We start from the raw sequence: 27,684 nt of genomic DNA, 5'->3' as shown, positions 1-27,684 counted from the left end.
AGATTCGGTTTGATTTGCAGGCCAACAACGACCTTAACGAGTCGACTCCCCATTACTAAGGGGCTGGACCTTAGTAATGGGGAGCTCCAAATTGTTCCCACAAAGTTGGGAGTGTGGAGTTGTCCAAAATGTCTTAATCTTCTGAAGCATTCAGAATTAATTTCACTGGAACTAAGGGGCCAAGCCCTGTTCTTGAAAAACAACCCCACACCATAATCCCCTTCCACCAAACTTTACACTTGGCACAATGTAATGAGACAAGTACCGTTCTCCAGGCAACTGCCAAACCCAGATCATCAGATTTCCAGATGGAGATAGGAGTGTGATTCGTCACTCCAGAGAACTTGTCTCCAATGCGGCGCACTTTACACCACTGCATCCGGCCCTTTGCATTGCACTTGGTGATGTATGGCTTGGATGCAGCTGCTCAGCCATGGAAACCCATTCCATGAAGCTCTCTGCGCTGTTCTTGATCTAATCTGAAGGCCACATGAAGTTTGGAGGTGTGTAGTGATTGATTTTGCAGAATGTTGGCGACCTCTTCACACTATGCCCTTCAGCATCCACTGACCCCGCTTGGTCAGTTTACATCGCCTAACACTTTGTCATTCCCAAACAATTCCAGTTTCTTATGATACAGCTGACAGTTGACTGGAATATTTAGGAGCGAGGAAATTTAACGACTGGATTTATTGCACAGGTGGCATCCTATCACAGTTCCACGCTGGAATTCACTGAGCTCCCGAGAGCCACCCATTCTTTCACAAATCTTTGTAAAAACAGTCTGCATGCATAGGTGCTTGATTTTATACACCTGTGGCCATGGAAGTGATTGGAACACCTGAATTTAAAATACTTTGGATGGTAAGCAAATAATTCTGGCAGTATAGTATCATTTTGTCACTTACACAATTTAAGTCCAAATGAATGTTGAGATTTAAAAAAGCGTTGCTGTTTATAAAATGAATAGTTTTTTTTCATTACTGAAATCTGGATTGAGGTGGTCATAATTTATGCATGTAAAAACCTTTACTCTGTCTTGCAGCATCGTTTAGAAAATGAATATTCTCTAACACTGGTTTTCTTTTTCTTTCTTTTTTTAAGAAATCAGGCAAATTGAACAAATAAAGTGAATGTGAGATCCGAGTGTTCATGACAAGATTCTTTTACCATTTCGTGAAACCCCTGAAATGTCTGGCTGTTATATAAATTCTAACAACTGAGAGAAAATTCCCCCTGCAGAGGTAAGATCACCCCTTGCCAGGGGTCGTAAACCATCTCAAATTAGGAGATAGTAGCAACACGCCCCCTAGTGGTTCATGCCCGCCAGGCCACAGGAGTTTGATAACCTTGCTCTGCGTCGGGGGGCATCACTGAAGGAATGTGAACGCTGAATGAGTGCCATCCTCCTGCTGCTAATTGTTGATTCATGGTGCATGGTGATCAGAGTTTTCTCCGAACCAGCCCTCGTCCTGTCCCGCTCGGACCCGCGATGTTAAGCGCCGAGGGTGATCTGGAGAGCGGGGACCAGCCTTGCATCCAGCCGGAGCCCCTGAAGAGCGCGTACCTGCCGGGCAAGGCGACGCCGACCGGCGGCGGCCGCGCCGTTTCAGCGGGAAACAGCCCGAAAGTGACCGCCAACGGAGTGCCCGACATCGAGGACAGGATCCTGAGGATTACTGGATACTACGGCTACAACCCGGGCTACTCCAGTCACAGAAGTGAGTGAAAAGACGCAGGAGCGGTGGGATGATGAGGGGATGCGACAGGTGCACGCGTGTGTTTACAAGACGTGACGTGTTGCGCGTGATTTTTGTTAAACAGCGAAACAAAATACAGAAAAAAAATAGTAACATAATGTAAATGGTAAGAATGTCCTCTAAAGTATTTTTTACCCCAATAGCAAATGAGCAGTCTAATTGTGCAATCCCAGTTAATTGGTTTCAAATTGACCTCATCAAGGAGCTGCTCAGCATCGCTGTCTCTGTCTGCCGGAGGCTAATCCGTCTCTGGGATGCAATGCAAATGAGCAAGAAATACGCACACTGCTTCTTAAATCTAAGTTTAACTGTTTCAGATTGAGTTTGCATCAGATTAGCCTGCAAACAACCACCCAAACTGCAGCCTTTTAATGAAAGGTTGCATGCAAAACGCCTAAATCTATGCAGCACTCCATCTTGCCCCTGGGATGCACGTGAAGTTACATGAGCGGTGTAAACCACGTGAACCATTGCATTGTTTCAGCAGCTGCTCTCTGCTTTAGGTTTTCAATATGCGTGTGACTTGTAGGCCAATATTCACAATCCTGCTGACTGAGACAATAGCAGGGATTGGACGAGAGAGCTGATGGTGCACTTTGTTCCTCGGAAACATGCGTCCACTTATGCTAAACTCTTGCCTGAGCCAGTGGGAGAACAACAGGAGAAAATATGTACTACAGTAAAGCTTCGTGGAAAGAGTTTGGTGCTGGATATAGATTTCTCATATGGAGGTATTATATGTGCAGAGCAGCAGAACTTTACAAGGCCCGAGGCAATGGCCCAGACTGCCATGAAACTCTGTGCTGCTAAACTGACTGCAATTCCGAGAACCTTTTTAATAAAAACAGGGACAAAATGATGGATGCTCTCGTATAGCAAATCCTCAGAAATGTAGCGCAAATGCCTTGAGATTCACAGCCTGATACCCTTCATTTAAATTGAGCTAGTCTTACAAGCGCCACAACTTCTCCCTCGAGCCATTTCACAAGAGCTGTGCTTCAAAATCATGACTTCAAAACACGCCTCAACACCAGGGATGTTGTCTGTGTTGTAGGATTTAGCAATCAAAATCTGCTGCTAAAATGTTGCATTTAGCGACGTTATTTATCACTATGACAAGGCTGTTTAAAATCTCAAAGGAAATGGGGGGTGGGGGGGGGTTCTCATTTAGTTGAGAATGGATTCAGATGAGTCGGGAGCACATAAATTGATTTTGTTTTATTTTTTTTAATCAAGCCAAGGGAAACTAAATAAGCCCGTCTCTCGTTAACTGTGTCAGGTTTATCAAGGGTGTCAGTTTCAGTAGATTAACCATGAATGCAATCCCACATTTCATTCAACACTAAAGGGAAGCTGAAACATTTGTGGAAGAAATTCTGAACAAAAGGAAACTTTAGGATTCTTCTGTTGTCCGGAAGATATTTTAATAAATATGCAGCACCTTGCAAAAGTGTTTAGAAATGTCTGACCACAATTCAAGAATGGTAAAAAGTTTGCCCAGCAGTACAGGTGGCTGATGCTTTTGTGCAATAAATAAGAGCACCTTTCAAAAAGATCCATATAAATTAAAACCTTCTTTAAAATGGAAAAATCTTAGTTACAACACAAAGTATTTGTGTTTTAATAACTAAGCTTGTTGCTTACATTTGCACTTAAAGTTGTGGTATAAATAGGATCTCAACATCCAAATCCCTTTTCAACAAAAATAGGACTACTTTGCTTGTTTTATTAAATTGTGTTTAATAAAAAGTTCATTATTGAGCAGGTTAAATGGTAAAAACAGTTCACTGTAAATTTGCTCTTTCCATATTAAATAACAAAAAATGTTTGGAAGAAACTGCATCACAAACTTCAGTAAAAAGGATCTGGATTGTATGCTATAGATAAGGTTTTGCATGATTGTGCAGTGCAGGGTACATAATACCTTGAGACGTTTTTTGCAATTAAAAAGCCGATAAAATGTTAAATGGTCTGTACTTGTATAACGCAAGTCCTGAAGACCCCAAAGTGCTTTACTCGCACCTTATTATTTAGCTCCTGTGAGTCAATACTTTGTGTATGGAACCGCTACAGACAGACATTTTATTTCCATTCTTCTTTGCTCAGTAGCAAAGACTCAGTCAGATTGAAAGGATATCTTATATAAACATAATTTTTTTTTAGATTTTGCTAGTAACTTTCAATCTAATATAGGTTTGAATTTTGACTGGACCGTTTTAAGACTTGAATATGCTGAATATATAAATCTATTGCAGCTCTGGCTTTGTGTTTAGGGTCGTAATCTCAGGTCTTCTGCAGCCTCTAATGGGTTTTCTTGCAAGATCGCCTTGTATTCATCAACTCCAACCCGTTTTCTTGTTCCTGTTGAAGAAAAGCATCCCCACAGCAGGATGCTACCACCATGTTTTAAAATATAGGTGGTGTTCAGGTTGATGTGCAGAACTAGTTTTCTACCACGGATTGGTGTTTTGGTCTCATCTGATCAGAGCACCATCTTCCATCTCGTTTGCTGTGACCCCTGCATGGCTTTTAGCAAACTGCTAATAGGACTTCAAATGGCTTTCTTCTCACCAGTCTTACATAAATGCCAGATTTGTGGTGTGCACGATTAAAAGCTGATTCTCCCACCCGAGCTGTGGATCTCTGCAGCTCATCATGAGATGCAATGGGCCTCTTGCTGGTTTTCCGATGAAAGCTCTCCTTACCTGGCCTGTCTGGACATGTGGACGGCCATGTCTTGGTGAGTTGGCAGCTCTGCTATACGCACCAACTAGATTTATTTTCTGGGGTGAATTGAACAGCAATTAAACCTCTGAGAGTGAATGGGGCAGAATACAAACTGGCACTGCACTTTTAAGGTTTTGTTGGTAAAAAAAGGATGATCTAAAAACCAAATAGAATTTTTCTTTCCTTCCAGCTCAGAATCATGTACTGCTTTACGTATGTCAATCACATTAAATATCACCAAAGTACATTGAATTTTAGTAATAGTAATATCATCTTTATTGTCATTGAAACATACATTACAACGAAATTTGTTCTCTGCTTTTAACCCATCACCCTTGGGGAGCAGTGGGTTTCCATGCTCCCAGGGAGCAATCTGGGGTTAAGGGTCTTGCTCAGGGACCCAGAGTGCAGGCGCTGGGGATCGAACCGGGTACCTGCATCCTTCCCTGAGTGCAAGCACGCTGCTCTAGTGGTCAGGTTTAGGGTTTAAACCTGACTACATTTGGTCATTCAAACAGTTTAACCAAAAGTTTTGATGGCATGATTCTTCTTCTTCTGGTCTTCTAGATCCAAATTAAACATTTACATTTCGGACTAAAGATGCAGGACTAAAAATTTTAATTTGCATTTGTACAATTTCCTTAACAGACATACAAGTGAAATTATTTTAACTTATAGAAAAGAACGGAGATGCAAAAACATTTTTTAAAAGTCTGCCCTTTTCCTCTTTCTGTGTTTTTGTGCTATAAACTAGAGTGGTGGGGAATGAAGGATGGGCTGTCACCTGGGATGTAATTTCAGATACGGAGAGCAGATGGGGATTGTAAAAGCCATTTCAAGACCACTGAAGCTGCCGTATATCAGATCAGAGGGGCAGAGGGACAACCATTTGCTAGTCCTTCAATGTGCAAGCTGATTCCTGATGACAGCAACATTTTTTTTAGTCAACCTTGAAGAATCACAGTCAGGCACCTTGGTTTGTTTACTCCAGAATCGCATGCCTCTCAACCTGGTGAGTGTCATTTCTCCACCGAGGCTGTGAGACAAAGGAGCACCCACCAGAACAGAAGGCTCCTCCCGCCAACCCTATGGGGTAATGATATATTTAGTAAGATCTTACTGCCAGTTTGCTGATATTGCCACCTGCCATCTGTGTTGAATTACAAGATGCCTCAGAGGGAGATTGTGGACTAGATTTAGAGATGGCCCTAAAAGGACACCCGCAGAGACATGGGTTTGAGGCCAGACGGAACCCTTCAAGAGACTAAGCTACTCGTGATATGGGTGCAATCTTTCAGCTTGCGTGTACAGTTAAGACCAGGTATTTATATACATGACTGTAAAAAGACACATTTTCTTTCTCGCTGTATGACAATAAATGAGATTAAACTTTTCCTATTGTAGCTCGGATATGCTGAAATGACGTCTGTGTGCTAAATGCCAGAATAAGGAATTCAGAATTTCAAATTTAGACGTTTATTTCCTGATTTTAGGACACCTATAAAAACAATTTATGGTCAAATAGCCTGATTGCTCTAAATTATTGTCTGGCTCAAACATTGGCTGGTAACGACAAGAAAGAGCCACAATAAGATATTATATAGTTCTCTCAGCCGATTCTTTCAAAAAACTAACAATTTTAATGGTGAAAAAAACCAACAAAGTATTAATAATTCATTAAATCCTTAATTATTTCGTGAGTGACTATGGCATAAGCTGGATAATGACTTTCGCGCTGTCCATTATCAGCAATCAGTGGACTTTGCGGGAGCAACTGTCCTCTGCTTCGTGTCGGATGGTTCCCTGCTTCGCGTCGGATGGTTCCCTCCTTCGCGTCATCCATTAATTTCTGATAATATGCACCTCGTTGTGTAAATTTCGCCCATTCCTCCTGACAGAACTGGTGGTACTAAGATTTATAGGCCACTTTGCTCACACGGACCTTTTCAACTCTGCCCACTATTCTTTAAGAACAAGGTTGAGGGATTTGTGAAGGCCCTCCTAAGCATTGGCTCTGTTGGCCTTAAGCCACCTTGTACTTAAAGGTATAGTGGACGATTTTTACGGAAATTTAAGTGTCAGGTGTTGGTTGTTGAGCCCGAATTGAGCCACACACAGAGCCACTTTTAAGAGCTTTTATCGAAGATGATGAGTTGTGGAGATGGAGACCAGAAGACTGTACCAGACAGCAGCGGAGGGATGATGAAGATGGCTGGAGCTGGAGCGGTGAACCTGGAGCAGGCGGACGCCTGGGATCACAGGCAGGTAGGCGAGAGGCGAGGGCAGGCAGGTGGACGTAGGCAGTGCAGGCAGGCAGGCATTAGGCGAGGTAAGAATGATGACGATCCGGCGGGGAAGAGCTGGCTGAGGTGAGCTTATATAGTAGGGCTTGCAGGTGGACAGAGTTTCCCTGATTAGTGACGGCCTGCATGGGAGGTGGAAGGTGCTGGAACTGTCCAGGGTGAAGTAGGTGAAACTGAGCCCTGACCCCAAGTAAGAAACGCCCAAGTCCCTTTTTGATTAACTGAGTGTGAGCAAGTCCATCCTACCTGTGCTTACCTGCTCAGGGGAACACGTGAAATAATCTCCCAAATACACTCTGTGTCAGGGTTTGGGATTGTGGACCAGAATGACCAGAACCAGGAGAAAAATCAGGATGTTGCACAATAAAATGGTTTATTGAACAAATAATGCAAGGCCTATAGACTGGCAGAGTAAAACAGGAACCAGGAACAAGACGATTTTTTTTTAATCTTGATCCTTGAGGGGGAGACCAGAACCGGTGTAGCATGGCAGAGGACCTAACAATGAGTGACTGATTAAATGAGGGAATTGACAGAAGGAGAGATAGGTGGAGCAATTTAGCGCAAGTGAAACGTGTAGAAGTAATTAAGCAGAGGGAGAGACAGCAATGATATGGCAAAAACAGTAGGGGAGAAGAACCCAACAGGAAAACATGACGAATGAACAGATTTAACCAAATAACTCACGAGCAGAACTAAGAACAGGTTGGCAGATCTAACAGAACTACCAAAATCATAATGAACAGAAAGTGACTGAAACAGGAACCGAAGCTAACAATGATTAAGAAATAATGGGAAGGGAGAGCACATAAACAAAACTGCAGGATCCTTAGGAACCTTAGGAACTAAATAATCAAACTCCTGGGGATCCTGACACTCTGGTCTTATTTCTTTCTACTGAGGCCTTCCTGTTCTGCTCCTAAACTTTTACGCAGTTTGCTGTTTGCGACTCTCAGCCATTTCCAAAGTATACAGTGAGAGCAGCGGAGCTACAAGGAACGTCTAACACTGAAGCTAACCAGATACATGAACAGTAGAAGTGTACTTGTGCAGCCAGCAAGTTGAAACTAACAAAGAACGAGCGCGTCAGAATGATCGGCATGTGGGACAACCAATTGATAAGATGATCCCCCAGGAACTTGAAGCTGAAAAAGATCATCCACTGTAGCTTTAACTTGGCTGTTTCATTAGGGTTATAGTCCTTTTGGAAGACCCAAGTATTATCCTCTGAATGATGTTTTGAGAAAATGTTTTTTTCCTAATGATATCCACTATTGTCTAACTGCATCAGTCACTTCTGCAGCAAAATATCACCACAAGATGATGCTCCCACCCTGGTACTTTACAGTTTGGATAGTGTTTTGTGGCCTGCAAGCTTCCTCCATTGTTCTCCAAATGTAACACGTGTCATTGTGGCCAAACACTTTAATTTTAGTTTCCTCAAACCACTGGACATCTCCAAAAATCAAGATGTTTATTCCTGAGTGCATTTGCTAACTGTATTCTGCCTTATGTTGCTTTAAGAGTAATGGCTTCTTCCTTGCTGAGTGTCCTTTCAGGATTGGATTATGACGATCTCTTGCTAGCTTCAGGCCTTTGCTTTTGATCTGAGGTTGAATTGCACATCTCACTTCAAAACATGTTCATCTCTGGGACACAGAACCCATCTCCTTCCTGAACGGCTGGACTGGACTTTCTCTTCTCAGGAGAGCTTTAGGTTTGCACATAATTGTTTGAGCTGATGAACGTTGCATTCGGAAATCATACCCAAGGATGAACCAGACTTGTGGAGATCCACAATCCTCTTCCTGTATCTTGGCTGATTTCTTTAGATTTTTCTATGATGTCACACAAGGAACCAGCGTGTTGCTTTGAAAAAAAATCCATGGGTGTTTGTCCATTTAACTTCAACATGACAGAAGTTCACAAAAACCAGACGCTGTCATCTGAGCTTTCACAAATTGGTAAACGTTGCTGCAGTTATAACAGTAATAACAGTCTATAAAAGCATATTTAAAAGAAACAACAGTGCATTTGAGCTCCTTAAGACTCCTTTAGGTGCAGCGTGGCCTCTATAAAGGAGTTCATTTTCAAAACAGTTTTACTGCACACATACACACACACACACCCTGCTGTGTGAATACGTAGAAAAATGACAGTCAGAAGTTTTACCGCTGTGGGAATCACAGCAGGACATCTGCACATCCTGAACAGAAATTACATAGCAAAGAAAAGGGAAGACTGCCAGCTATTATATACTGTAGCTGCGTTTAGCCATCCTTCTTGTTAAGTGAAAATCTAGATACATTGACAATGAAACAAGAATTACCTTGAACTGAAAGTTGTCAGTTCGAAGTAATTTTTAGTTCACTGCAGTGAAACCTTGCTTTTCTTTCTGTAACATCTTTTGTGTGCACACAGACTTATTTTGAACTGTCCTTACCCCAGGCCTGCTCACTTTCTGCTATTTATAACCAGCCCAACGAATGGGATATGAGCTTTGCCTGAATGGCTTCAAGGGTGCTGTTAGTCTTGAGCTCTGGGTATATACGAGCAGCACATCCCTGCAAGTAGTGGATGCAATTTACTACAGCGGCAGGCACAGAATAACTGACCTGCACCGAAGCTACATCACAATAGGAGAGATGTGTTGGTAGTGTCCAATGGGAGATTTTGTATTTTAGCTGATCTCTGTGTAAGCCTGCCTGTTTAGACACTTCCTGTAATTGAGGGGGGGGGAAGCATAATCCAGAAAGCTGGTTCTTAATGTCTTTGCTTTTCACTGAGGGCTGCATGGGGGCAGTACTTTGCATGAAGCACAACACTGCCCCCTTGTGGTGGATAGCCATAATACCTCAATTAAACAAATCCATCGTCACTAAATGTTTTTCTGGCCTCTCTGTCCAGAACATATGGGATCAAGGGTCACGGGACTCTCCCAGCTGTCAAAAGATGAGAGCCAGAGGACAACTGGACCGGTCACCGGTCCATAACATAGCCTCAAACCCACCGGTTAAGTACTAAAGAGGAAAAATGTATTGGTGGTGTCTGTTCTGCTACTTCTCATAACATATAACCTCACAGCATGGGATAATTTGGATTATTAGTACAAATATATAGCATGTATTTGTTAAGCTGTCTCAGAGAGACTTTGATCACTGAGGGATCAAAGTCTGAGTCTCAGGGATGGGTACAGAAATCCTGAATACGAAAGTAAAAAGAAATGCAGAGATAAGCTCATTTTTTAACTTAGTCATAGCAAAATACAAAAGTTACTTTAAACTGGTTGCATAAGTGTGTACACGCTCTAACTCTGGGGTTCCTAAAGTGGGTGTCAGAGCCCCCTGGGGGGTCAAAAGACACCTCTTTGGGATCGCGAGAAGATTTGATGATTTGCTAACGTGGTAAAAAGATTTAGTGCTTTCTTATTTATGAAACCGATATCAAAGTATAACTTTAAGAGATGCTCCACATTTCTCTTTGTATGGGTAAGGCTGCACTTTCTTGTAAGAATTCTCACAAAAATATGCCTTTATTCTTGTAATTTTACAATTTTATTCTCGTAATTTCCAAAAATAAAAAAAGTAAAGAATCGGGTTGCCAGCTTGTGACAGTTATTTTGGGTGTCTGGGGCTGAAAAGTTTGGGAACCCTTGACTAATACCGTGTAGAAGCACCATGGGATTTTATTTTAGCATTAAGCAATAAATAAATAAATAATAAAGCAAGAAAATGCACATGTGTAATGAAATGAAATATATCGTAAAACAAGTTAACTATTAAAATTAAACACAGTACACAAAAGAGTTTGTCAAAGTTTCATAAAAATATTTGCATGTAAAACAATATTTGAATGCTTAACCAATAAAATCCCTCATTTGTTGTCATGAATTTATCTTTGGTCCATTTTTGTAATCAAGGATACATGGTCTTCTTTACCAATTTAATTTGCTTTCACTGAAGTAGCATTCCTCTTTTTTAATAAAAATGTGTTGCCAAAGCTGGCACTTACACACAGTGATAAATTAACGCAGTTGTCTCTTTTTTTTTATTTTCCTTAATTGTATCTGCATAGCTGAGAGGCACTAAAAGCTTAGAGAAACGATTGTTCTCTGATCGAGTCGTCTCATTTCACAAAAAGGCAGCACTGTTACTGCTTGTAATCGATCGCATCCAGCACTAGGTGTCCTCGTCCTCCCCTCCTCTTACTTTGGCTTGAGACGATGCCACAGCGAGGATTGTAAACGCACCTGACTGGCTGGCAGGAAAATATTCTGAGGTTTTCAGTCCTGGTTTCAGCTAAAATAAGCATCGTGTGTCTCTGTTCTTTGCTCCTGGACCTCGGCAGAACCTGACGAGTGTAACAGAGAGGCGCTAAGGACAAAGAGCTTTCTACTCTAGACCGAGGAGCGTTTGGTTCATCTAAATGACAAAAGAGCCTGAATGGGTTGAATGCGTCAGTGTGCACAGGACCACCACAGTTGCTATGGAGGTAAAGAGCGAGGATGATGTACTAAATTGTGTTGGGGTTTGTTCTGCATGCAGACCATTTTTTTTTAAAATATAAACCCAGCTTTCAGATAATTAGTTTTATTCTTACATTACAGATTGCTTTCTTTTAAAAATAACAATTTGAGAGAGATGTTTGTATGTACAGTGGTGGTTCACTCATCATTGACATGAATGTCATACTAATCCAAAGATGCATTGAAATTGTTCAATTTCCCGGATGGAATGATTGTACGTCAATAAGAATGACTTTAAAAAAATCCCCAAAAACAAAACAAAATTTGGTTGCTAAAGTTTAAAAATTTAAGGGGATTTTCTCCAAAAATACAGAGGCCCAAACATATGATTCACAACCCAACCAATATCATATACTGACATAATGGTGGCTGGTCCCTGTCTGCAGTGAAGCATCTTATAAAATCAGTTTGAACAAAACGACTGCCAGCCAAGAAAGCCTCCTAAATCATTGCCTTCAAGTTGGACTCAGATCAGCATCTCTGAACACAAAGTAACCAAACAGCTTCTGGAGGGCAGTTTTATGGTCAGATAAATCAAAGATTTGGTCTATTTCGTCACAAATTCACAATTTTCTTCTTGGGCTTCTAACAATGTGAGGCTTTTGACTACAAATGTCCAGCATGGTGGTGGTAGCATCATGCTGTGGATCTTGTGTTCATGCCATTGGCACTTGGCGTCACAGAAAGTGGACAAAGTCATGAAGACAGGAAATTCTTCAGCTTTAAGTTGAGTCAATAGCTCGTTGGTTGAGACTCGGGAACATCAGGGGAACAGGACGATGAAACACAGACCGAAGCTGGTTGTGGAATAGATGAAGCCGGCTAACATTAAGCTTCTGGACTGGCACCCATGTCATTCCTACAGTCTGTTATAATTTTGTGGACTTTGCTTAAAAGCTGGGACCATGACAGGTACTAACCAATTTCAGTAAACTCTCCACCATTTCTGCTTATGTCTACAAAAAGTGTGGTATTTTTCTGCACTAAGGGACATTTAAATTAACGTTATTTATTTATTTTTCAATTTCTTTGAGCAAAAATACAAGTAAGATTTACATTGAGATGTTAACACATTTTAGAAGTGCTCAAAAGGAGTAGGTAGAAGTTCAAGAACTTATAAGGAACCTACCCCCAATTACAATACTCGTGTCATGTAACATATGCAGTCTTTTGATAAAAGGAGGCATTACAAATCAAAGCACAGTTACATGAATACAGTGTCTTATCTTGAAAGCAATTGTACAGAAAGAAGATATCTAGTAGTACTTATTGAAAATGTTACAAATTATCACATTTAAATGTTTGGGTTACATGCATATTACATGCATATTATTTGAGAAGTATGCACATATTGGGCCTTTTTGGGCGAGAGAGAATGCACAATGAATGAAACGTGTTTACTAAATTCTTGGTTTTAATTTTTTTTTACATTATACCAAATGCCAAAAACAAGAATTTAAATCCCAACATTATTATTACATTTATGCCAACGATGAGTGTATGTAAACCTGTGACTGCCACATTTTGTTGCTTCAGTTATTTATTTTAAAACCGCTAAAATACAAGAAATCGGTTCCATTGAATTTAACTTGGAGACACATAATGCTTAGACGGAGCGTGTAAGAGTTGAGCCAATAATGTAACCTTGCTGTTGCTGGCTGGACAGCATCAAAAAGGTGAAACAGAGAGACATAAGCAATTGTTGCCAAATGTTAGATGTACTATTTGAAATTGAACCTTGGCCTCCTGCTGTGCCTTAACTCCAGGCATTTATCTGATAGTGATTAGCATCCAGGACTCTGCTGACTGGCTTGTTTCTCTGCAAGCCGACGGTCTGATCATTAGCTCCATTCATCAGCAAAGCTATTTTTAAGTTTAACCCTACTTGCTGGATCGATACCTCCAGTATATCCTCTACTCTGTTCTCACAACAGTTACATTTCATTGATTTTGTATCAACTGACCACAGAAATAGATTTTACACACAGTGTGTTGCAAAAGTATTTATACTGCTAGAACAGTTTTGAGTTTTGTCACAGTACAACGACAAGCTTCTAAGTATTTTATGGGGATATTTTGTGTAATCCATCATTCTGGAATGGAAGGAAGATAATGCGTGGTTTTTATTATTATTTTATTTTTGCAAAAACAATAAATACAGAAACAAAATGTGTACTAATATAAATTTAGTTTCATTCCCTTTAATATGACCCCTAAATTAAATCCTGTGCAGCTAATTGCCTCCTGAAGTCATCTACATAGTAAATATAGTCCATATTTGCACAACATCCTAAATAGATCTGTTGTAGAGACGTTTAAAGCAAAGTATGGCTTTTTAAAAAAGGTTCTGCTCAATTCATCATCTGAATATGTAAAGAGAATTGCACAACTTGAAAACTACCAAGACGCAGCCTTCCAACAAATCTATCAGGTCAGGCAAGGAGAACAGTATTCAGAAAAGCAGCCAGGAGGTCCATGGTAATTCTGGAGGAGCTGCAGAGATCCACAGCTCAGGTGGGGACATCTGTCAACAGGATAACAGAATAATATGCCCTTTTATAGAAGAGAAAAAAAGACAGTGAAGCATGAAAAGTGTCATTTGCAGTTTGCCACACTGCAAAAAGGGAACTAAAAGTAAGTAGAATTTTCTTGAAATTAGTGTATTTTTCCTTGATTTGAGCAGCTAAATAAGACTATTTGCCAATGGAATGAGTTTTTTTTGCACTTAAAATAATAACAATTCATCTCCATCATCTTATTTCAAGTGCAGGATAGCTAATCTTATTTTAGTGGTAAAAATACTCATTCCATTGGCAAATAGTCTTATTTACATGCTCAAATCAAGGAAAAATACACTAATTTCAAGAAAATGTTACTTACTTTTAGTTCCCTTTTTGCAGTGCACAAGCTATGCAGGGTCCTCGTACCAGACATTAACTGTTCCCTCTGCAAAGCACTGAAAACTGGAACATGTTGGTGGCAGCATCATGCTGTGGGGATGGTTTTCCTCACCCGGGGCAGGGAACCTGGTCAAAGCTCATTGGAATATGGATGAGGCTAAATGCAGACCAATTTAGGAGGAAAAGCTGTTTGGGCAGCAGAGGGTCACTTTCCTGCAGACCTAAACGTAACACCAGAGCTAGAATGGATTGGTGTAGATCAAAGCATAGTCATATATTAGAATGGCCCAGTCAAAGTCCAGACCTAAGTCCTACAAAGACTCTGAGGCAATACTTGATAATGAATGAAAAACAGGTGAAGCTTGTGGTCTATGAATGCCGAAAGCGGGTGAAAAATTCCAGCAAACGTGGTTCTTAAGAGCGTTAACTCAAGAGGAATAAAATTGCGTGCCACACTTTTATAGATTTCTATTTCTTTTCACTTTCTGTCGTTTGACGATAATGTGCGACTTTGCATCGGTCCAAGACAAAACATCGAATTTAAGGCAATGAAGTTTGCGGTTGTAACAGAACAAGATATGGAAAACGTTCAAGGGCCATGGATACTGCTGCAGGCCACTGGATTACAGTACCGAAAATGGACACCAGTGAATTATTTTTTATCTGCATCCAAACACAGAAATGCTAATAAGCTTTAACTGAGGAGGACTTTAAAAAGATAAAAGCTGGGTGGACATCAAGCGCAGTAAACATGCAGCAAAACATTGAAAATTTTGGGTCTTTTTTATGTTTTATGTCTTTATGTTTTTATTGCATTATTAAAAAAAATATATAATACAAATACTTTTATAATAATAAGAAAATTGGTATTTATGTCAAAATACCAGTTTTCATCCAGAGTTCGATGGGATGTTATGTAAAAATGTGCTTACTTACTGCACAGCCACTTACGTCCGACTGCACACACTAGGCATTGTCATGTTATAGAAATGGAGGCTGAACAAATACCGCAGTCCATTAAATCTTCAGGCAGATAAACCGCTGATAAAGATTGAATGACCAGAGGGCTTTCCTTGAAATGGAAACTTGTGTTTACAATCCGGAGTTGACCATATAGCTTATGATGGGAGGGTTTCTCGTGTGCAAAAGTGATGGAATAAAGAGATCGAATTCCTTTACGGTAGCAGCGGTGCACTAAGGTAAATATTTAATGTAGCTTCTGAACAGGAAAGATTCACTCGATTTTCTGCAGATGGATATAAAAAAGTCACCTATCAAAAGTGTTGATATCATACAAGAATGAAATCCACACGACTATCTATATACAGTCATAGTTTTCTCACATAGTTCTGTCAATCGGCTGCTGTGTTTCCTCTATTTAATGTGAATATTGCATTTTTAATGCAATTGTGCGTTTTTTACCGGAATATGCTATATGTCATTATATTTTCTTTCTTCCCCTTTCTGATAATTTCATTCTCTTGTTCTTAAGAACTTAACTTTAAATTAGCTTTTTTACTCGAATTACTCAATCTAGTGTGTACTGCGGTATATCCTATGTAGGTGTTTTTGCCTCATTACATGCGAATATCCCCATTGTGGGACAATGAAGATATTTCTATTCTATTCTATATTCAATAAATTAGATTATGGCTTTGGGTGAGGTTTGCTTTTCAGTTTAGTATAGATAAGGTTATTAGATAAGTGCCTTTTGAAAAGAACAACCTTTAAGTAGGGAATAAATGTACTTTTCATTAAGTTCCAGATGGTCTGTACTAAAGTGGGGTGTTTTTTGTCGGTCTGATGAAAAATTAAAATCTTAAATATCGTGTTTTCAGTCGCTGTGTGCAGAAAATCGCCATAATTAACAGAAGCAAAGGTTTTAAAACATCAGTCTCTGCTGTAATTAATCTGTATAATGTGTTTCACCTAGCTAATTGAGTTACTAAAATAAGTCCAGTTTTCAGTAATCTATTCTTAAAATACAACGTTAAATAAGCTCTATAACAAAAATATATCATTTAACTTTACAATATTTGATTTCATATTTAGACATTTGCAAATAAAATAGGTTTTGGGTTTTGCTGGAAAAAAATACTCTGAGATTTTTTTTATTTTGTTTTATTTTCAGTACAACTTTATATTAATATAATTTTTTGTAGGCGTTCAAAAAAATCTCACCCTGTGATCGACTGGCGATCTCAACGTTCGCCCAATAACCGCTGGAGATACGCATAAGCCCCGCTCGCGACCCGACACGGATAAGTGGCTGTAGATAATGGATGGATGGATTAAAAAAGTCACATTAAATTAAAAAAGTACCATATGAATAAATCAATATTCTATGGATGCCATCATTCATATATATAAACATGCTTGTTTATTGGAAACAACAGAATAGTTTACCTATGGTCTTGAGAAAATTATGTTTAGTAAAATTCTGATGATTAATGGAAGTAAAAATAAGTACTGGGCAGCTAATATTTAAATTTTTGTTCTTTCATTGCTTACCATCATGAATGCTGTCTGTATTATTGTATATGAAAAACCTCTGACTATAAACTTCACCTTCCCTCCGCTGTGGGGTTCAGTTATGTAATACCCCGGAAACGATGTATGAAAAACAATGTATGCAATGAAAATTTTAGTCAAATTGAACATTTTAATTTGAGTATATAAAAACTTTGTTTTTTAATCAGCATTTAACTTTTACTGCAATAAAGTACGTATATTTAAAATGTAGCTTTCCCATGGATGCTAAAAATACATACACTATATTGCCAAATGTATTCACTCACCCATTCTCATAATGGAGATCTGCATCTTTCTGCAGAGTCTATCGCTACAGATCTCCAAACTTCATGTGGACTTCAGATTAGCTCAAGAACAGAGCACAGAGAGTAAGTTTCAGTGGAGGGGTATTCTAGAGTGGGGTTTCACAAGCTGGGCTTGGCCTCTTAGAGATTTTGGACTCCATGCTCAGACTGAGAGCCAGGGCTGGTCGTCCAACATCAGTGTCTGACCTCACGAACCTGCTTCTGGAAGAACGAGCAAAAGAATCCCATAAAAACACTCCAAAACCTTATGGACAACCTCTCCGGAAGAATTAAAGCTGTTTTGACAGCGAAGGGTGAGCCATCGTCATATTGAACCCTTATGGATTAAGAGTGGATGTCACTTTTGGCAATACAGTGTATGTTTGACACAATAATTGTGTGGATACAGAGGATATTAAATGTGGGGTATTATTCGCCCTCTCAGCATGAAGGCTGTTTAAAGTACAGCTGTCTTAAAATCCCAATCCTCTGTATTGAAATGTTACTAACATGAACAAAGCTCTTTCTTTTATATCTTGTGGCTCAGCTGGTTAGTGTGGGAGAAGCAACAAGGAGAAGCTCTGCAAATAAATCTGACTGTCAAGGAGCAGCCAAGAGCAGGAGATGAGCCAATAAGGTTGTTGGGGGGGCAGCAATACAGGACAAGAAAATAGAAGAAGCCAGGGTAGCCTGGTCAGGTGGAGGGGGGTGGAGGAGGACGGAGTGGAGAAAAGGATGGGGGCACAGCTAACGCAGCATAATAAGCCAGGGCTGCTTGGTTACCTTCCAAACAAAGCTGCTGATTTGTTGAAGCAACAACAAGAGGAGGGGAAACGCGAGACAGAGAGACAGATAGGAAAGAGGGGGAGGACAGTGAGAGCTGAGGTGAGTGATTGTGCCTTGCCACACAGACTTGAAGTGTATTCTCCCTTGGAGACAGTAGCAATGCTGGAGCTTTGCATGCCAGCACAACTGTAGAGTCTCCACTTCCCTGCACCGCCGCTGGGCTGTGTGACTATTCGGAGGGAAGGACCGCATCAGGAACGGCGAGGGAGCCGGGGCTTGAGAGTTCCAGAAAGTCTGGGCCAAAGACGGAGGAGCCGGTGCGCTGACGGGGAAGGGGGCTTTTTAAGTGTGTGGAGGCAGAGCAGGGGAGTCAGCATTCTGAGGATGCACCGAGGTAGCAGAGGGAGCTGCTGAGCGTTCGGCTTCTGTACCCGCATTCACACCCCCACACAGACCTTCCACAGGAGGACAGTGTGTGGCGCCCCCAGCGGAGAATGAAGAAGCACTCGGCCCGAGTGGCCCCTCTCAGCTCCTACAGCACTCAGGTCCTCACCTGCCCCAACTCTGAAGGTAAACTGAACAAACTACACAGGCCCCTCGGCATGAAGTGGGTTACCGGCAGAATTGGCTCAGGAAGGCTCTTTGGCTCTACCAGACTGTTTTTATGTTCTAAAACAGAAATAGAGTAACCATAGATGACTTCTGAGATCAGTGATGCATCTGCTTTGTTGTAAAATATTAAATTCTAGAACTTCAGAGATTATCTTTGTTTGAAATCACAGTAAAACGAGCTGCCGCATGAAACCAGCATACTTTGTGTTTAAGTTTTTTTCTCTTTGCTTCCCAAACATTACCTATTTTTATCTCGCTCTACTATCCTCCTAACATCTAATTAAAAAAAAGCTCTTCTTTTTTATCTTAAGACACCCACCACCTCCACCTTTTATATCAGAGATTACATAACGTTACATCTAATCAACTTTTGGCCCGTTTCATCAGATCCACGGCACAGCTTCCAGCCTAATTAGGATAAAGACTTTGTGCGTACGGCTCAAAGTCAGGCTCACTTGCGCTGCAGACATTACTGGGAGCTTCTTATTGGATTCAGCGGGGCTCCATCAATCAGCGCTGCTGGCATGCAGCGCTAGTGGTGGGGATAAGACGCAGGATGGATTGAAATGCAAGGTTCCAGCAGCACACTGCGTCACACAGATTTGATAAGCTGTCCGAGTAGGAGCTGGAGTTGACTGATCCTCTGTTGTCTCAGATAAATTTTTAATTTTCTTTCTTTAGAAACACAGGAAACTAGACTCTTTTCTCGATTAAAATGACAAAACAGTCATATTTTAAGCATATTCCTCTTTATTATCCCTAGTTTTATGTAATTTAGTTTAGTTAGAGTGCAAAACCCATCCGGAAGTTGCTTTTAGTTCATTAGAGCAGGTTTTTTTTTTCTGATGCATGCAAATGGAGTTATATAGTGGATGCATGAAAGTGTTGAGTGTTGGCTTTCATAAAGGAAAAGAAAAGCTGGTATCCACTGGCATGCTTTGCTCATTTGGTGGATGGAAGATGAATAAAAAGATAAAAACATCTCTCTCAATCTTGCAAAAAAATATTCGTTCTCAGTTTTCCTACCAGCACACAGAAGGCTCATGAGGTTGATTAAGAACTTTTGCTGCGACAGAATGTAATTAGACCAAATCCCCAGATGATCTTGCAGATGAAAAACGATGTTGGTGGAGAATTTTCCGCTTTCACTATTTAGTGTGGCTCCATCCCAGTCAGAGAAAAACTGTAAAGGGAAAAAGTTTGGACACTAATGAAAGAAGTCATTTAAAACAAGACCTTTTTAAGACTACAGCAACAAAAACTACAGAAGTTACATTGATTTAGGTTCTAAAACAATATCCCAGGCTTTGAACGTCAAACAGAGCTCTGTTCAGTCCTTCATCTGAACCTTGAAGTCAACAGAGCTGCAAACGTACTAAGATATCCATCTAAACTGACAGGCGGGGCAAGGAGAGAATAACCAGAGAAGCAGTGGCTCAGGTGGGAGAATCTGTTGGCAGGACAACTGCAGTATTAGTTGTGCACTCCACAAACCAGGAAAGTGTGTGATAAGACACACACTACCAAGGCTGACGGCAATTTACATACCTGAACTGATGCAACTTTGCACATGTTACAGTTTAAACAAGTAGTTGCACATGTTTTATATTTTATATCTGTTTTAGTTCACGTGTTGCAGCACTCTTTTTAATAGTTAAATTATTTTATGAAAGTTCTTTGATTTCCTTGATGAAACTCCCTGGAGGCATCAAAACCTCTTCATCTATCTCGTGTTAAAGGAAGAGGGGCAAGAAGAAACCCGTAAGAACTGTTTTTTTTTGGATAGACCAAAATGAAACCTTCTGGGGCTACATGCAAAACGTCATGTGTGGAGGAAAAGTTTTACTTCACATCGGCCGGCACGAATCACTCTGAATGTGGAACAAAGTGGTGATGCCGTCATGCTGTGCGGCTGCTGTTTTTAAGCGAGAAAAGGGAAGCTGGTCAGACAAAATCGTGGAAGAAAACCTATTAGAGGGCCAAAAAAAGACTGTGGCGAGACTTGATAATTGATGTTCATAGATGCTCTCCAGCCCATCTGAGCAGAGAGGAGCTGGCGATGCATTTCCTAGATGTGTAACGCTGGAAATGAAATGCCCCAAAACACTTGAAGCATCGTTCTACACAGCATTGACTCGTGGAGCTAAATAAAGCATTTTATTACAGATGTTTATCTGTAAAGACACTTTGTGTTGGACCATACAGGAAGCATACATTGAAGTTTGTGTTTGTAACATGAAAACGTGTGAAAAGGTTTAAGAGGGTAAGGTAACATGGATGCTGTTTTAAAAAGCACATAATTTAGATTCCAAGCTTTGATCCGTTTCCTTAAACCCTTGATTTGAGCACGTAAATAAGATTATTTGCCAATGGAATGAGTATTTTTACCCCTAAAATAAGATAATAAGATATACTGCACTTGAAATAAGATGATGGAGATGAATTGTTCCTATTCTAAGTGCTAAAATCTTATTCCATTGGCAAATAGTCTTATTTACCTGCTCAAATCAAGGGCAAATACATTCATTTCAAGAACATTTTACATTGTTTTTAATTCTATTTTTGCAGTGTTTTAACTGCGTCACTGTAACTTGCATTGAAGTTTTATATTTTCAGGTTAGTAAGATAGACAGCAGAAACCGTCCTCAATCTGTGACTTCAACAATCTTCAATATGCTCCTGTGACAAGTTCATGAATTTGTTAAAGCCATCGACCTAACGGGAGATTTAAAGAAAAATAAAGGTGCCAATTTTTTTCTTTTGTTTTTTTCTTAAACAAAACTGCCAACGTTCCCTCTAAAACACTGGTAATGTCTCTTTGGATTGTAAAACGTGGCTAAAACAAAGCACTTTGATGATACGCACCACTGAGACCACTTGCAGACCAGTTACTGGAATCGCTGCTACGGACAAAAGCAGACAAAACTTTATCCGATGCGATCACGAGGCTGTGGCGTCTCTAGTCGTGACGGAAACAGCAGAGCTTCATGAGCTGAGTTTGCAAAAAGCAAACAGCACCCAGCACATGTCATCTTTTATTCCTGCTCTGGTGTAAATTGATCACACCATTGAGAGGTAAAAAAAAAACAAAAAACAGAAAAAAAAAAAAGAAGGTCTAAGCATTAAATGCACATACGTACACGCCGCTTCAAGTACAGCACGGTTAAGGTCCCAGGAGACGTTTACTCGTGCAGTCCATTAGGGCACAAGGCCAACTCTGCTCCACTGATGGAAGATTAAAGTATTATCCACCCGTTGCAACATTAGTCAACGCGTCGGACTATCAGTACAAACACGGCTGGTCTGCCCCAGCTTGAGGACCAAGGTTGGCATGACTTTCTTGTGGAATGTCATGTGGTTAGACTTACACTTGCTTAATGGGCATCAGGTGACCGTACACGCCTGACCACAGGGGGGGCCAGGCAATACGTGCTGCATCATGAGGTGGCAGAGCTATATTTATGACACGGACAGCCACCGCGCAAACCCAATCCATTTTAAAACAAACCCTTTCATCAGGCGCTAGTGCCTCTACAGCAAAAAACGCAGACTGGGATAATGATCAGTGGGGGCAACTGATCAATAAACGCTCGTGTGATGCGACACGAGCCAGAGAGTCATGCAGCAGTCCGAATCTGGTGCAGACATTATGATGCTGTTTATCAGGAGCCTTCTTCTCTCCTTTTTGTCTTCCCCAGGAGAGGATGGTTCAGAGTCTCGTCCAGAGACCCCAGGCAGTGACGCCAGCATAGAGACTCGGTCCTATCAGACATGTGCCAACACTGCTCTGAAGGTGCTGGGGGGTCTTCTGATGGTGCTATGCGTGTCCTCCTCCTGGGTGGGTACCACTCAGGTGGTGAAGCTGACCTTCCAGTCATTTTCCTGTCCCTTCTTCATCTCCTGGTTCAGCAGCAACTGGAACATCCTCTTCTTCCCCATCTACTACTCTGGACATTTTTTTGTCACGGGCGAGAAGCAGACTCCCATTCAGAAATTCAGGTAAACCTCCTAAAACTAAAAAGCCATTAAGATAAAAAAAAAAGGAGCTTTTGGGCTCAATACTAGCTGAAGATTTCAGACACCCTTTTAGATCAAGATTTACAAATGAATATGTGTTTTATCAACTAATGGGTTTAACAAAGGGTTGAAATCTACTGCTAAATTTCCCTCCACAAGAGAAAAAAAAAACTTTGCTCCTGAGCGACCTGAAAACAGGTTTTTGCTAAACTGGAAGGACAGTGCTCCTTTCTGTCGTAACACGGTGAAATTGTGGTTGAAAGGTGTCCACAGATATAAGTCTGTTGATGCTTAAATTCGGTCTAAAGGATGTTTGGGTTGATAAATTGGGCCAACCAAGCCAAAACTTTCAACGTCGCTGTTTAGGGCTAAATGTGCATGGGACTTATGGGCGGAAAATCTGTTTTTTTTTTCAGCACCAAGTGCTGGTGAAGATTCTCAGTCATCCAGGTCATGGTCATTCCAAAAAAAGTAAAAAACAAAGCAACTGGACTTGTTTTCCGTAGTTGAAGACGTTTCGCTTCCTCTCCAGGGAGCTTTCTCAATTCAAAAAGTCTGGAGTAATGTTGAGTACCAAGCTTTATACCAAGATTTATACTACTGTCCAGTAGTATAAAGACGTTTCGCTTCCTAGAGAGGAAGCAAAATGTCTTCAACTACGCAAAACAAGTCCAGTTGCTTTGTTTTTTACTTTTTTTGGAATTTCAGCACCAAGCTTAATAGGATGTTCTTTGACGTCTTTCACTTGGATCTTGGATCCCAGATTTTTACAATTGTACTGTTGATCACTGACATTTTGAAAAGTTAGTTTTCTAAGTAAATGAACACAAGATGCCTCAGCTACCATCATGAATTACTGAATATCCAATGGAGCAGATCTGGGTCCATTTAAAGAAACTGGCCAAACTTTGCTCCAATGCGATGTTTCTCTCGTACAGGGAGTGCAGTAAACTCTTTGGGGAGGACGGAATCACTCTGAAGCTTTTCATAAAAAGGACAGCACCCTTCTCCATCCTGTGGACACTGACCAACTACCTGTACCTCTTAGCCTTGAAGAAACTGACCGCTACGGACGTTTCTGCCCTCTACTGCTGCCACAAAGCCTTTGTCTTTCTCCTCTCATGGATCGTCCTCAAGGACCGGTTCATGGGTGTTCGGGTCTGTATGAAATACGGAGACAGTTTGTGCAAATGTGCGCGCTTGGCTCTGATGGCTCTTATTCTCTGTCGACAGATCGTTGCAGCAATAATGGCTATCACGGGTATCGTCATGATGGCTTATGCAGATGGCTTTCATGGGGATTCCTTTGTGGGTGTGGCACTGGCTGTGGGCTCTGCTTCGACTTCAGCTCTCTACAAGGTCAGCCTGATGGGTTTTATAACTATTTCACCTACACAGTTAGTTGCTTCTGTGTCAGCTTTGGGTGTCTTATTTTCTCCTCACCTTCCAGGTTTTGTTCAAGATGTTCCTCAGTAGTGCCAACCTTGGAGAGGTGGCTCATTTTCTTTCCACGATGGGCTTCTTCAACCTCGTATTCATCTCCTGTGTCCCCCTCATTCTCTACTTCACCAGGGTGGAGCCCCTGGGCTCCCTGTCCTCACTACCCTGGGGTTACCTGTTTGGACTGGCAGGACTGTGGCTGGGTGAGAAAGTATATATTTATCCTATTGTTAAGTTTAATTGGACAGTGCCTATGAACTGAACCGTTGCATGTTTTATCACCACACAACTACAAATTTGGGTTTTATTTGGGTTTTATATGCATGGTCTAACACAAAGTAGCATATTATTCTGGGGTTAAAGGGAAATTGTAGATTTTTTTTGCCCATTCTTCTTAGCCAAATAAAAAAAGGTCGTATCAATTTTCTCTGTTGGATTTAGGTCTTGGCTTTAAAGTGGGGTACAAGTTCACTGGTGATGCGCGGTGGCCTCGGAAATTTGGAACATGAATCAGAGAATGACATCAAACCCAGCTTAGAAATGTTTTAGTTTGAAATTGGAAAAGCAGGGGGATTAGGCAAGGTAACTTCAATTGGCAACACAAGATTACAGGAATGTCTTTAAAGAGTTGTTTAAAGAGTTTTTGGCTTTAGCTTCCAGTAGGTTTTAAATGCCTGGCAGCCTAAAATACAAACTTTTTTCCTCAAAAATTAACACCCTCAAACAGCAATTTAGTTTTAATATCTGTCTGTTTAATTCTTTTGGATTTTGTACTTTTGTTCACATGTTATTAGCTATTGTACCTTCTCTAAATAAGGTTATGAAAATCCATGGCAGCCATATTAGATTATAAATTAAGGATGGGAACGACAACCTTTTCACATTCTCTATTTTCAAGTTTTTTGTAGCCTCTAAGAAGTTTGGATTGTCTAGCATTTATTCTAGGGGTTAGGTGTTCCATGGGATGTGGAGTGTTATTCATTCATTACATAGTGCTGTGAATGCTGGGTTCTGATCTCATCTGTCCAATGCACCTTCTTCCACATGTTTGCTGTAAATCCAGGAGAATTGTTGGGAAAATTTGATGAGTACTTATTCTCAGGACTGTTTTATAATAATGGCTTAATTCTGCAGCTCCTCCAGAGTTACCATGGGGCTCTTCACTGCTTCCCTAAATGACGCTCTTCTTGCCTAGCCTGTATGTGGAAGGCCATTATATGTTAGATTTCCAGCTGTACCACACTCTTCCATTTTCAGATGATGACTTGAGCAGAGCTATGTGAGCTGTTCAAAACTTGGCATATTTCTTTTAAAACCTAACCCTGCCTTAAATTTCTCTACAACAGTTGTATTTATACACAGATGATATATTTACTACTTCGATGACTTCAGAAAGCAATTGGTTACACAGGATTTTATTGGTGGTTTTAAAGTAATAAATGTAAAAAGGTTTAAGCGGCTGATTCAAGGCACTGTGAGCTGTGCCAAGAGTCTCTGAGCATTTAAAAGGAATGCCTGCAGTGGAAAAAGTTCTCTACCCAATTGAAGCAACGCACCAGTATTCCCAGTTTATATCTGACAATATTTGGGATGTTATAAAAGTACAACCTGTCGATCTCAGTGTGTACAGAAAACTTTATGAAAAGCAAAGGTGGGTCGAGAAGCTAAAAACTGTTCTCAAGTAAGAGTAGCATTACTTCAACATACTTTTACTAAAGTAGTCAGCCAAGATAGTAAAAACATATTCGGTAAGGAGGCTACTGGAGCACTGAGAAACTAATCATAGCATCTGATTTAATACTTTAAAATTACGTCATCGGACAGACAAAATATTAAGTTATGTACAAATTCTGGTATTTTAGACTAAAATTTTAAAAAATGGATATAAAAAATAACATAATTACAAAAATAAATTCAGTCAGAAGAAGCACTTTGCTAAATCATTTTCAACATAAAACCTGAAAGCATTTCTTACAGCAGTTAATGTATATACAGTATTTAGAACGGTACAAAGCACTTCCAGTAACAATATCTGCTGCTTACTGTAAATTGACTTCACCTCCAAATGGCTCAATATAGCAGACAGAAAATAGCTTGTGTCCAAACAAGTTTCACTTTAACCTAAGCTGTAGGTGTTTCTTTCGGTAAAAACAAGTCTGTTCTTTATTCAGTGAAGTTACTCACGGTGGGTAGAGCAGACATTTTACTTAAAAAGTGAAACAACTCCTAAAAGTACATTTTGTTCAAAAAGTTACTCGAGTAAATTTAACTGAGTAAATGCAACTAGTTACTACTACCTCTGATGACAACCCCCCCCCCCCCAAAAAAAAAAACAACCTCTTTCCACCACCAGAACTGATTCTTCAAATTATTTAACGTGTTTGTTCTACATAACTTTGTCCATGTCTTTTCCAGTCTTTAATATTCTGGTCCACGTGGGAGTGGTGCTGACTTATCCCATCCTCATCTCCATAGGGACTCTGCTCAGTGTGCCGGGAAACGCAGGTAGGTGTTTCTCTCCTTTTCCCTGACATTACCCCCTGTGTTCGGCTTCGATCCCCTCGGTTACACTGTAAGCGAACGCAGTCGTTAAAGAGGACCGAACAGCCCGCGTATTCTGGGATGCTTGTATTGTGAGGTCAGCACTTGGGGCCACGGGTGCAAACGGATTACTCAGCGAGTTTGCCTCCGCCGTCCTGGAAATCCAATCGTCTGTGCGCCACAACAGACCCTGCAACTATCATCTCGCTGAGGGAGGATCAGCTTGCCAAGGCGACACCACATGGCTGCAGTCCGCGTCTTTTCTTTAACCACAATGGGCCGGATGAAGGTCAGTGGGTTACGTCAACCTGTCCCGGAGCCCCTGATTGCAAAGGCGGAGAGGATAAAGTGGATGGCTTGTGCTGATCATAAGCCGCATTTGTTACACTCATCCTCGACAGCCACAGTGTCCTGCGGTTTATCTTACTTAATGTAATTAATCTCGATTTGTTTTTGTTTCCCCTGACACCCTCCATGCCCTTTTTTTTTCCCCTGCCCTCTCTGTCTTTGGTTCGTGTCTAGCTGTAGATGTTTTGAAACACGAGGTGATCTTCAGCGTGGTGCGGCTGGCAGCCACCTGCATCATCTGCCTGGGGTTTCTGCTGCTTCTGCTGCCAGAGGAGTGGGATTCGGTCACCCTTCAGTTCTTCGCCAACATCGCCGACAAGAAGTCGGAGGAACACGGAGAGGAACTGACAGAGTCCAGTGGCCAGACTCGAAGTCGGAGTCGAGCAAACGGGACCGTCTCCATTCCCTTGGCGTGACGCGGCTGGATTCTGATGTTAACAACGGTCAAACTCATCCTTTCTGCTTCCTCTCTGAGGTTCTGGCAGGAGGCTCAGTCCACTTGGATGTCTAATTCAGGAGGACAGGACGGATTAAGTTCAAATGTAATCTTTGTTTGGGAGATGTATTCACAAGGGGAGAGGAGAACCCTTATGGATCATGCAAACCAGAAAGAGGCTGAAAGGGGTTTTTATTGTCCGGAAATAGTCGCAACGCTCCATCTTTATGTCCTGCACGCGCCCCCAAGCGAGAGTTGACTGGCTTCTCCTGACATGCTCTGCGGACTGTATTCTGTGAATATAAATTTTGGCAGGGCCAGTTTGGCTCAAAATATTTCTATTTATTTAAATCTGTTCCAGCCAGAGTATTGATTTTAAGTCTAACCGAGCAGTCCTGCTGACGAGAATTGTTATTATGCTACGCGTGATGCAGAAGCTCTTTTGGTTTTATAATAAAAGACTTGAAAACCTT

General features: G+C 40.9%; 1 protein-coding gene across 4 annotated transcripts; it reads left to right on the top strand.

Annotated features, from left to right (window-relative positions):
* The first annotated feature begins 1,321 nt into the window (after positions 1–1,321).
* On the top strand, positions 1,322–27,684 carry slc35f4 (solute carrier family 35 member F4). 4 transcript variants are annotated; one of them, XR_004933419.1, is made up of 7 exons: positions 1,322–1,721; positions 22,128–22,428; positions 23,385–23,604; positions 23,680–23,805; positions 23,897–24,089; positions 26,302–26,716; positions 26,950–27,042. XR_004933419.1 is itself a non-coding variant. In XM_012852321.3 (7 exons), the coding sequence occupies exons 1-7, from the start codon at positions 1,430–1,432 to the stop codon at positions 27,189–27,191; spliced, it is 1,464 nt and encodes a 487-aa protein (XP_012707775.3). In that variant the 5' UTR covers positions 1,322–1,429; the 3' UTR covers positions 27,192–27,684. The 4 variants fall into 4 exon arrangements, 3 of the variants coding, with proteins under 3 accessions (XP_012707775.3, XP_036006763.1, XP_012707796.2); XM_012852321.3 differs by having other exon boundaries at positions 26,302–26,391; positions 26,950–27,684; XM_036150870.1 differs by lacking the exon at positions 1,322–1,721 and adding an exon at positions 10,877–11,281 and having other exon boundaries at positions 26,302–26,391; positions 26,950–27,684.

This window comes from Fundulus heteroclitus, chromosome 19, assembly GCF_011125445.2.
Source record: "Fundulus heteroclitus isolate FHET01 chromosome 19, MU-UCD_Fhet_4.1, whole genome shotgun sequence".
Lineage (NCBI taxonomy): Eukaryota > Metazoa > Chordata > Actinopteri > Cyprinodontiformes > Fundulidae > Fundulus > Fundulus heteroclitus.
The sequence above is the reverse complement of the archived record's forward strand: the minus strand, read 5'-3'. Positions and strand labels throughout refer to the sequence as shown.